The 12,287-nt window shown below is 44.7% G+C and overlaps 1 protein-coding gene across 1 annotated transcript in view; it reads right to left on the bottom strand.

Annotated features, from left to right (window-relative positions):
- The window catches only part of rnf123 (ring finger protein 123), a 148,991-nt gene that overhangs the window by 116,417 nt on the left and 20,287 nt on the right, over positions 1-12,287 (bottom strand). The window contains exons 9-11 of the mRNA XM_062970118.1: positions 12,162-12,229; positions 7,756-7,894; positions 6,357-6,458 (exon numbers count right to left, since the gene is read on the bottom strand). Coding sequence (XP_062826188.1) covers positions 6,357-6,458; positions 7,756-7,894; positions 12,162-12,229 — 309 coding nt within the window. The remainder of the gene's footprint in view (positions 1-6,356; positions 6,459-7,755; positions 7,895-12,161; positions 12,230-12,287) is intronic.

The following is a 12,287-nucleotide window of genomic DNA, read 5'->3' as shown; positions in this document are numbered from 1 at the left end:
AGAGTAAAAGGCACAGGGATGGAGGTGATCTCCCACCGGTTGTAAGAGTACAGCCCCAATTGCCACATCAGAGGCGTCCGCTTGCACAACAAAAGGGGTTCCAGGATTTGGGTGCTGTAGAATTGGCTGGGAGGTGAATAGTTTCTTTAGTTGCTGGAACCCTTTCTCTGCTTGATCAGTCCAGCGGAAAGGCTGCTTTCCACGGATGCAGCTAGTGATGGGGTCGGACCAGCGGGCAAAATCTGGAATGAACTTGCGGTAATAGTTCGCGAACCCCAAGAAACGCTGCACCTCTTTCTTGTTAGTTGGCGCCCGCCATTCCAATACTGCTGAAACCTTGGCTGGATCCATGGAAAGCCCTAGAGGCGAGATGCGGTAACCAAGGAAATCTACCTCTTGTAGATCAAAGGCGCATTTTTCCAGCTTGGCATAAAGTCCATGATCCCGCAATCGTTGTAACACCATTTTGACGTGGTTCTCATGTTCTGATTGTGATCTAGAAAACACCAAAAAATCGTCCAGGTAGATTATCAAGAACCTGTCTAGATAGTCCTGAAAAATGTCATTGACAAAATGCTGGAACGTTGCGGGAGCTCCGCATAAACCGAAATTCATAACTCGGGACTCGAATAATCCGAATTTGGTCTGGAAGGCGGTCTTCCACTCGTCCCCTTCCCTGATGCGAACTAAGTTGTAAGCCCCCCGAAGATCCAGCTTGGTGTAAACCTTGGCTCCTCGAAGCCGATCCAGTAGATCCGAGATTAAGGGCAGGGGATAGCTGTTCCGCTTGGTGATATTGTTCAATGCTCTGTAGTCCACCACCAAGCGTAGTTCCCCTGACTTCTTCTTCACAAACATCACTGGGGAGGCGGCTGGGGATTGAGAGGGTCTGATGAATCCCTTGCGAAGGTTTGTCTCTAGGAATTCCCTGAGAGCTTCTTGCTCTGGTTCAGTCAGGGAGTAGAGATGCCCTCGCGGAATCGGGGCCCCCTCCACCAAGTCAATGGCACAGTCATAAGGTCTATGTGGGGGTAATTTTTCGGCTTCTTTCTCATTGAATACATCCCAATACTCGGAGTACTTCTTTGGCAAGGTGATGATGGGCTCGGTGTCTGTGGCATGGCATACCTTGGCTACGAGGCAATGGTTTTGGCAGTACGGTGAAGCAAACTGCAGTTCTCTGTTGGACCAGGAGATGTTAGGGTCGTGGAGAGTCAGCCATGGAATTCCCAAAATCACAGGAAAATGGGGAACCTCGGTAACAAAGAAGGAAATCTCTTCCATATGTTCCCTTATCCACATCCTGGTGGGTTCCGACCACTGACTTACGGGGCCCGTCTTGAGGGGACGGCCGTCTATGGCTTGCACCACACGGGCATTCTTGAAATCATGATATTGTAATCCCAGAGAGTCGGCATACTCTCTATCGATGAAATTGTTGGTAGCTCCAGAGTCTATCATGGCGTGGATCATGACGGGTCCCCTTTTTGCTGACCATAATGTGACCACGAGAAGGAACAGGACCCCGGTTGGCGGCTCTTGGATGGATTTTTTGACCGGGTTGGCGAGCCTCTCTACACCCGGTCGTTGGCTTCCCCCGCCGGCTGTGTGCCAGTCGGCTCAGAGGCCTTCGTCTCCGTGGAGGACGCCGCCGCAAGACGGGCGGCAGGCTTCCCTTTGGCTGGGCACTCTCTGGCGAAGTGGCCCCCGTTCCCGCAGTACCAGCAGAGGTTTAAGCGTTGACGACGGGCCTTCTCGGCGGCATCTAGTCTGGGACGCACATTGCCCAACTGCATCGGCACCTCCTCGCCTCCTCTGGGGTATGGGGTTGGCGGTGGGGGTCTCCACACCGGACGTGGCTGAACGCTGGCGGGAGCGGGGGGTTTTGCCCCGGCTCTACTGCCCTGGCCTCGAACCCACTGTTTCCTGTTGGCAATCATGACTTCAGCCCGTAGACATTGATCAATGAGTGCCTCAAGGGTCTGGGGAGGATCCACCTTGGAGATTTCTTCCAGCATTTCAATGTTGAGACCCTCCCGGAATTGTCCCCTGAGGGCTACATCGTTCCAGCCGGTGTTGTGGGCCAGCACTCGGAACTCGGCTATATACTGAGACATAGGTCTGTCTCCTTGGAAAAGACGACGGAGTTTGTGACCGGCTGCCTCCAAATTGTCCTCGATTCCCCAAGTCTCCTTGAGGTGGTCCAAGAAGTGTTGTGCTGATCTTAGGTGTGGAGAGGTTTGGTCGAACAGGGCCGTCGCCCAGCTGGCCGCTGGCCCGTCTAGAAGACTGTAAACCCATGCCACTTTGATGTCTTCTTGGGGAAACTCGGCAGCACGGGCCTCTAGATAAGCTTGACATTGGCGACGGAAGACATGAACCTTAGAAGCTTCTCCAGTAAACTTGGTTGGCAACGCCATGGCCGGGAGACGAGCTCCGCGTTCCTTCAAACCCCTTATTTCTCCATCCTGTGCATTGAGCTTATCACGGATTCGGTCCACCTCTTCCTTGTCGATGGTGTAGGTAATCGGCTGGCCGCTCGGCCCAGGTACGACTCCGGTAGACATTCTGGCCGAGGTTAATTGGTGCTTAGGGTGGCGGAGTCAAACTGTCACGACCCAGGCTGCAGAGCACCAATAACCATACACAGAGGCCAGAATCTATCTAATATCTTTATTGAAGGAATATATAAAGTTAATAAAAACAAGTGTAGAAAATAGTCCAGAATTAGACCTTTCAGGAAAGGTCAGAATTAGTCCAAAAAAGCAATGTCAAATAAGAAATATTAAGGTCCAAAGTTGTAATCCAATAACCGAAACACTCACTTTGCCAAGCAAAGTGAGGGGAGATGACAAGGTCCTTTAGTCCATGAAACTTGAGCGTGGCTAGGAAATAACTTGATACTTGAAACAAGGCTTGAACGTGGAACAGGGTAACTAAGAACAAGAACAAGGTCCGTGGAATAACTTGGTAAAATCCGTGAAACAAGGCAAGGATTGATCCTGGGAAACAAGGCAAGGTCCGTAGATAAACAAAGGCTGGGAAGCAAGGCGAAGGCTGGATAGCAAGGCAAGGCTTGAGCAGGAGCGAGGCTTGAATCGGAGCGCGCTGTCCAGACACAACTCGCTCCGTAGGCTGACGAATTGACTCCGCGAAGTTACTACGCGGGCAAAACACCTAAATAGAGTCTAACTTTCCCGCCGAAGCAGTTCTCTGGGAAACAGAACCGAAAGCTAAACTCTGAGACCAGATGTGAGACTCCCCAAAGATTCTCACGAGAAGCAGTCTTAATTGGCCACATTCTTAGCTGCAATCCTCGCACTCCTGCGCGAAGCTGATTCCAAACTTCTCTGTTGTTTACAAAACTCCCGGCGCAAGAACACGGGAGAAGTAGACTCTGGGCTTGTTTGACATACTTCTGGGAGACAACTTTCCTGCAGGTGCAAGGTTCCCAGATCTGCCTGGGAAAGATCTGGCTGAGAGGAATCCAGTTCAGACTGGGAAGGTAAAAAACCCAAGTTTTCATCTTCATCAGAAATTACAATGTCCTGAGCAGGACTACAAGGCCCATGGGTCATCACAGCACCTTGAACTGGGACCGGAAGATGAATGGGAGCCAGTGGAGCTCCTTAAACAAGGGAGTGGATCTCTCCCTGTAACTTGCCCCCGTTATTAATCTGGCCGCCGAGCGTTGGACCAATTGTAATTTCCGGGCCATCTTCAAGGGAAGCCCCACGTAGAGCGCATTACAGTAGTCCAGTCTAGAGGTAACTAAGGCATGGACCACCGTGGTCAAATCAGACTTCACGAGGTATGGTCGCAGTTGGCGCACAAGTTTGAGTTGTGCAAAGGCCCTCCCGGCCACCGCCGACACCTGTGCTTCAAGCGTCAACGCTGAATCCAGGAGGACCCCCAAACTGCGGACCTGTGATTTCAGGGGGAGTGCAACCCCGTCCAGCACAGGTTGCCACCCAATACCCCGATCCGACGTACGACTGACCAGGAGGGCCTCTGTCTTGTCGGGATTGATTCTCAGCTTGTTCCTCCTCATCCAGTCCGCCACAGCGGCCAGGCACTGGTTCAGCACCCGAGGGGCTTCCTTGGAGTCAGATGGAAACGAGTAGTGGATTTGCGTGTCATCTGCGTAGAGATGGCAACTCCCTCCAAAACTCCGGATGACCTCTCCCAGCGGTTTCATGTAGATGTTAAATAGCATGGGGGATAAGATAGACCCCTGCGGTCAATGGCCAGGGGTCCGAGCAGGTGTCCCCCAGCTTCACCATCTGGGAGCGGCCCTCCAGGAAGGACTGGAGCCACTGCAAAACCGTGCTACCGAGCCCCATCCCAGAGAGCCGCCCCAGAAGGATACCATGGTCAATGGTATCGAAAGCTGCTGAGATATCCAGGAGAACCAACAGGGTCACACTCCCCCTGTCCAGTTCCCTGCGGAGGTCATCCACCAAGGCGACCAAAGCCGTCTCGGTACTGTGCCCAGGCCTGAAGCCAGACTGCGAGCAGTCCAGAAAATCGGTGTCATCGAGAAACCCCTGGAGCTGCGTGACAACCACCCGCTCCAGAACCTTGCCCAAAAATGGGAGGTTGGAGATTGGTCTATAATTGTCACAAACCGATGGGTCTAACAAGGACTTTTTTAGTAGCGGTTTTACCACCGCTTGCTTAAAACAGGATGGAAATGACCCTTGACCCAAGGAGGCACAAACCACTCCAACAACCCATCTTTGGCCAGTTTAACCAGCCAAGAGGGACAAGGATCTAGAGCGCAAGTGGTCGCCCTCACAGACCCAAGAATCCCCTCCACGTCATCAGGAAGAACAAGCCGAAAAGAATCCCATAAGATCGAACCGACAGGTGCCTCGGTTACCTCCGCTGAAACAACAGTCAAGCTGGAGTCCAACTCATGACGTATCTGAGCAACTTTGCCTGCGAAATGGTGCGCGAACTCGCTGCACCGAGTTGCCAAGTCATCGGGAAGCTCCTGGGTCTCAGGGGGCCGCAGGAGCTCCCCAACAACTCGGAACAACTCCGATGGCCTATTGGCCGCAGACGCTATGCGGGCAGTCGTGAAAGCTTTCCTGGCTGCTCGCAGAGCCACGGAGTAAGCCTTAATAGCGGCTTTAGCCCGTGCTTGGTCGGACACATCCTGAGATTTCCTCCAGATGCACTCTAGTCCCCTCCTCGCACATTTCATCACGGCCAGCTCCTCAGTGAACCAAGGAGTTGACGTGGCTCTACGCAGCGAGAGGGGACGTTCGGGAGCGATCGTGTCCAGTGCCCTTGCTAGCTCACTATTATAGCGATCAGCCAGGACATCAACAGGATCGCCAGTCTCCAGAACAGTGAATACAGTGTTCTCTCACTACTTCACAGTTCAATTTTCGCGGATTCACTGTTTTTCAATAAACTCTAAAAGACTATTATAAATAATAAAAAATTACAATTTACAGCCTAAGGAAGGGAGAAGGAGAAGCCAAATGGAGAGAAAAGGAGCCCAAGCGGCAATGGGAGGAGAAGGAGGCGATTTATCAACACACAATTGGTTGATAAAGACTTAAAATAGTGTATAACTACTAAAATAATGTATAAATATTAAAATAAATATAGTGTCCCTACTTCGTGGATTTTCACTTATTGCTGGTGGTCCTGGAACCTAACCCCAGCAATAAGTGAGGGAACACTGTATTTCCAAATACAGTAGAGCCTCGCTTATCCGTGCTCCGCTTATCTGAGCGTCTGTATCATCCGAGGCGCAGGGGCTTGCCAGGGCCGCAGGGAAGGTGTCTCGAGGGAGGGAGGCAGGCTCCGGAGGAAGTTCTAATGGAGCTGGTGGGAGCCTTTGCGCTCCTCAAAGGTGAAAAGGAAGGCGTGGGGAGAAGAAATCCGCCATTAGAACTTCCTCCAGAGCCTGCCTCCCTCCCTCGAGGTACCTTCCCCGCGCTTGTATTATAGGCGCCCCCTATTATCCTAGATTTCCGTTATCCGAGATCGCGCCCACCTGTTCGACTCGGATGAGCGGGGCTCTACTGTATTGTATATACCAGAGGCTCTTTCCCTAAAAATTACCTTGACATGTCCCCAGTCCTTTTTCTCTTTTCAGCAACAGGCAGAAACTCTTATATGTAACCTGGGTTTAAACTATTTCATTTTACACTGGGTTAGGGTTTTATTAGGCTTATATTTTAATGTTGTAAGAAAATCTCCCAGTTCAATATTTTGGCTGAAGAGCAGTTAATAAGCACATAATACAGCAAAACACTCATAATTTAGTAAATCCCATGTTGAATCCACTTTGGCCAGGCCAAAACTCAATACATTTAATAATGAAAATGCGATCTTACCGAAATATCTATTCCAATATTAATAACATTTTTCAGGTATCCCAACAGCTTGTGGGCTTTTACTAGGTCTGTGGCTGGTTTATCTTGTAAGGGCCGGTATCCCTCCACCTGATAGGTTTGAAATTATTAAGGGAAAACCATATAATTGTATAAATAATATGTATTTCATTCACTGAGCTACTTTCACAAGCTTTGCTTTCATCTTTCAATCCAAGCTTCCAGAGAGCCTACCACATTCACTGTTATTTCATATTTTTCTATGTCCTGCACCACAGATCAAGCACAGTATGCACTGAAACAAACATCCAAAGAAAAAGAGGCTAGAACCCTTCCTTCTCATGATAATCACTTTTTCAAAACTAATACACAGTCTCCCATAGGCTTAAGTGGCACAATTGTGCTCATCTCATTTAAGTGCACCTATAATGACAGATATTCATATAGCTGCCTCCTGCCATACCACACTGCCACAGTCCTACAATGAATGAGTTTCCTCATTCAAAACCTCTGGGGCAGCGTTGCTAATGCATAAGCAGAAGTTGCCTTTAAATCTGTGTTTCAGAGTACTTTTCACTTGCTTGAAACATGTGCTGATTTAGAAAGTCTGATACTTATTGACTGAAAATGGAAATGCAAGTATCAAATTACAACATCTTTAAATACATAAAATAATTGTCATCTTTTAAAAGGCAAATAACCTAAGATTACAATGAGCATCCAGAATTTAAGCAGCATTTTTCTAAGTATTATAATGTCAACGAGAATCACAGGACCAATAGAAAAGTGTAGCATGGGTCTCATCCTAGGGAAAGATCCTGGTACATTAAGATACTGGCATTTGGGTTGCTGTGAGTTTTCCGGGCTGTATGGCTATGTTCCAGAAGCATTCTCTCCTGACATTTCGCTCACATCTATGGCAGACATCCTAAGAGGTGTGAGGTCTGTTGGAAAATTGAGTATGTATCTGTGGAAAGTCCAGGTTGGGAGAAAGAACTCTTGTATGTTTGAGGCAAGTGTGAATGTTGCAATTGATTACCTTTATTAGCATTTAATGACCTTGCAGAGTCTAAGGAAGAAGCCAGGCTTTGTATCTGCAAAGTCATTCAATGCTAAGGTAATCCACTGCAACATTCACACTTGCCTCCAACAGACAAGACTTCTTTCTCCCACCCTGGACATTCCACAGATATATAAGCCCAGCGTTCCTAAATTCCAACAGACCCCACACCTCTCAGGATGCCTGCCATAGATGTGAGCGAAATGTCAGGAGAGAATGCTTCTGGAACGTGGTCATACAGCTCGGAAAACTCACAGCACCCCATGATTCCGGTCATGAAAGCCTTCGACAACATACTGGCATTTCTTTGAAACAATCTTTCAGGAGTTCAACTAGAAGTACTGTCAAAGGATATCGGAGTGGACGGCTCCCAAAGTTAAACGCAACAGATTCCTTGAATGACAGGCTGATGGCAGGAAAGTAGGCCATCCCAGAGCCTCGCGAGATGTTATCAAAAGCTGTTCCTAGAGATACACCGTTTCTGAAGAATGGAAAGAAGAAGATAAATTCCTGAAAATCTTATACATTATAAACACAGAGGATGTATGCCTCTGATACAACATTGTTTTTAACAGCTTTTTACTTATTCATTTTAATGAGATTTTAAAAGATTTTAATAACTGTAACATTTAATTCTATTTTAATATTTATATTTTATAGGTTTTAAAATTGTATAGGTTTTACGAATGTAAGCCAGAAGAACATAAAAGCAAAAGAAGTCATAGCCCAATGGGTTATCTTCTGCATTGCAATGTAGTTTGACATCACTTTAACTGCCATAGCTCAACATAAAGAAAATAAAGAAAAAAACTGATTTCCAAGTGAAGAATTCACCCAGTTAATTTTTATTCAAAAATACATAAATTAGCATTGCTAGAACTTTGTTCAATGCTCTGTTCTTTCTAAGAAAGCTATTTACTCACTTGGTGACAGAATATTGCTTTACTTTCTGAGCAGAATCATATATGTGGCAGAACAAACTGTTCCACCATATTTGCCAATACTACTCATCATTTTGCACAATAACTGTTGTGCAAGCAATTATTACAGATCAGTTCTCAATTTTCACTGTTTCCCCAAGCATAAAAGATTGGAATTTTGGATTAGTTGTTGCCACCAACCTACAACTCCCAGGATTCCATAGCATTGAACTATGGCAGTTAAAGTGGTGTCAAACTGCATTTATTTAACAATGTAGATGTAACCTCAGTCTCAGCTGATTCTATTATTTCCCAACAAAATAATGGTATCAAAATGATTTTAAATAACCAATTCAGTTTTTAAAGATATTGAAATATGAAGTATATTGCCATAAGATTACATATATGAAAGAAGCACCTGGGAGGAATAACCACCGGAAACCTGTATTTCTTAAATTTAAGATAGCACATAATGTCGGCTTGTTTTCTGCTGCCCTGGAAACTAGGACTCCTAGCAATGGGTTCAAATTACAGGAAAGGAAATTCCACTTGAACATTAGGAAGATCTTCCTGACTGGAAGAGCTGTTCAGCAGTGGAACTTTCTGCCTCGGAGTGTGGTGGAAAGAGGTTGGACTAGATAGCCCATGTGGTCTCTTCCAACTTGTTTATTCTATGATTCTATAATTCTATTATTCGATGTCCAGGCTAGTCTCACCCATTAGCATGGAACAGCACAGAGCTTGGTTTCCTTCTCGCAAACAAAAGGAAAATTGCTGTTTATCCTGTTATTCCAGAAATTCCAGCCTGAATGGAAGTATACTCTGGCTCCTTCATCAGTCTGAATGCTAAAGGAAACTGGGTGAGGTATGTGTAAGTGTAACCAGTCGGTCCTCTATATACACGGATTCAACCATCCACAGCTTGATATATATATACACACACACACACACACACACACACACACACACTAGCTGTGCCTGGCCACGCATTGCTGTGGCGAAGTATGGTGGTATGGGAAACAAAGTATTGAGGAATTGGTGGTAGTTAAGGTAAAGGGTAAATGTTTTCCCCTGACATTAAGTCCAGTCATGTCTGACTCAGGGGGTAGGTGCTCATCTCCATTTCTAAGCCGAAGAGCCGGCGTTGTCTGTAGACTCCTCCAAGGTCATGTGGGCTGCATGGAGCGCCGTTACCTTCCCGCCGGAGCAGTACCTATTGATGCATTCACATTTACGTGTTTTCGAACTTCTGGGTTGGCAGAAGCTGGGGCTAACAGTGAGGGCTCACTCTGGTCCCCCAATTCAAACCTGCAGCGTTTCGGTCCAGAAGTTCAGCAGCTCAGCGCTTTAACACGCTACGCCATCAGGGGATATTATTTCCTAAAGGTTGTGAATATACAATATTTCTGATTGGGTTTTTTTTGTCTGTTGGAGGCAAGTATGAATGCTGCAATTAGGGAAAATGATTAGGATGTAATGGCCTTACAGCTTTAAAGCCTGGCTGTTTCCTCCCTGAGTAAATATTTTTTGGGAGGTGTTAGCCGGCCCTGATTGTTTCCTGTCTGGAATTCCCTTCTTTTCAGAGTGGTGTTCTTTGCGATATTTTATGTGCTTCTACTGTCTGTGGCCCTGAGAAAACAGGATTTGCCAGACTTTGATGATGGGAATACTTTGTTGGGAGGTGTTAGCTGGCCCTGATTGTTTCCTGTGTGGAGTTCCCCAGTTTTCAGAGTGTTGTTCTTTATTTAGTGTTCTGATTTTAGAGATTGTATTGTTCTGTTTTATTATACCACATTAATTTTTATATATTCTGATTTTAGTGTTTTTGAATACTTGGAGCCAGATTGTATTCATTTTCACGGTTGACCGCAACACAATAATAATAATAATAATAATAATAATAATAATAATGATAGTAATAATAATGACTTTGGTAATACACAGTGCTTCACTCCCTTCTCAGCTTCCTTTCTGGAAGAATCCTTACTTGGGAGGTGTTAGCCGGCCATGATTGTTTCCTTTGTGGAATTTCCAATTTCCCTGCTTTCAGAGTGTTGCTCTTTATTTACTGTCCTGGTTTTAGAGATTATATTGTTCTGCATTATTCTATCCCAGTAATTATTTCATATTAAAGTAGAATCTCACTTATCCAACATTCGCTTATACAATGTTCTGGATTATCCAACGCAGTCTGCCTTTTCGTAATCAATGTTTTTGTAGTCAGTGTTTTAAATTCATTGTGATATTTTAGTGGTAAATTTGTAAATACAGTACAGTAGAGTCTCACTTATCCAAAATAAACGGGCTGGCAGAATGTTGGATAAACGAATATGTTGGATAATAAGGAGGCATTAAGGAAAAGCCTATTAAACATCAAATTAGGTTATGATTTTACAAATGAAGCACCAAAACATCATGTTAGACAACAAATTTGGCAGAAAAAGTAGTTCAATACGCAGTAATGCTATGTAGTAATTACTGTATTTATGAATTTAGCAACAAAATATCACCAAAATATATTGAAAACATTGACTACAAAAATGCGTTGGATAATCCAGAACGTTGGATAAGCGAGTGTTGGATAAGTGAGACTCTACTGTAATTACTACATAGCATTACTGCACATGGAACTACTTTTTCTGTCAAATTTGTTGTATAACATGATGTTTTGGTGCTTAATTTATATAACGATTACCTAATTTGATGTTTAATCGGCTTTTCCTGAATCCCTTCTTATTATCCAACATATTCACTTATCCTGCCGGCCTGTTTATGTTGGATAAGTGAGACTCTACTGTATATTGATAATCTTATATTATCTGCTTAGAACTGGATTATATGAGGCCCCTTCTTCACAGCTGTATAAAATGCACACTGAAGTGGATTATATGGTAGTGTGGAGTCAAGATAATCCAGTACCAAGCAGATAATATAAGATTATAAATGGGTTATATAGCTATGTGGAAGGGCCTTGAGTCTACACTGCCATATAATCCAGTGCAAATTAGATAATCTGTGGAAGAGGCCTAAGTGAGGCCTAAGTCTGCCTGTCCCCTGGGCTGAGTTGGTTGCTAGGAGACCAAATGGGCAGAGATTAGTCCTCTAACTGGCAGCAATTGAATAAAAACAATTATTCCTTTCCCTCTAATTAGGACTTTATTTTTCTTTTCTTTTTGTTGTATCAACCTAGAGGCGTGGATGATGGGTTGTGCTGTCAAATTTCGAGGTTGGGGGGGGCCTGTAGTTTTGTTGTTTTGTTGGTCGCCGTGATGCCATCACTCATAGATATATATATAAAGGTTTCAATAAACAAAAATTGATTTTGCCATTTTATATAAGAGACACCCTTATATATAATGGGACTTGAACATCTATGGATTTTGGTATCCATGGGGATCTCAGAAGCAAACTCCAATAGAGACCAAGTGCCCATTGAATATCTTAAGGCAGCGAGACATATTAATCTTGATTAGATGCTGCTGCTTTTACATAAGTTCAAACAAAGTAATTTGAACTTACTATCTTTCTTAATCCTTTCCATGATTTCTTTTTTTAGTTTGCATATTTATTAGATTATCTTCCTGTGGGTAGGAGCTGTTTTATATTTTCATTATAAAACATTTAGAAATTTCTCATAAACAAGAAATAAAAATTAGAGCTCCACAGAACATTGTAGAACATGTGATACAAGGGACCTTATTGAATTATGATTCACCTCTTGGTGGAGCTTGAATTAAGATTTCAGTTAATATATTTGGGGATATGACAGGACAGTGTACAATAGATGAGCAAAAACCTGGTCTCTATTGGTCTTATAAGGATACTTACAGGCAGAAGGAAATGCTTCCCTCATCCAAGTCTATCAAACAGCTGACAATGTCCCCTGCTGCCCAAGACTGCAGAAAAAGAAACCATGTGTGATTAGTGAAGTATGTATTCAGTTTTGGCAGGATA

This window comes from Anolis carolinensis, chromosome 2 (assembly GCF_035594765.1).
Source record: "Anolis carolinensis isolate JA03-04 chromosome 2, rAnoCar3.1.pri, whole genome shotgun sequence".
Classification (NCBI taxonomy): domain Eukaryota; kingdom Metazoa; phylum Chordata; class Lepidosauria; order Squamata; family Dactyloidae; genus Anolis; species Anolis carolinensis.
The sequence above is the reverse complement of the archived record's forward strand: the minus strand, read 5'-3'. Positions and strand labels throughout refer to the sequence as shown.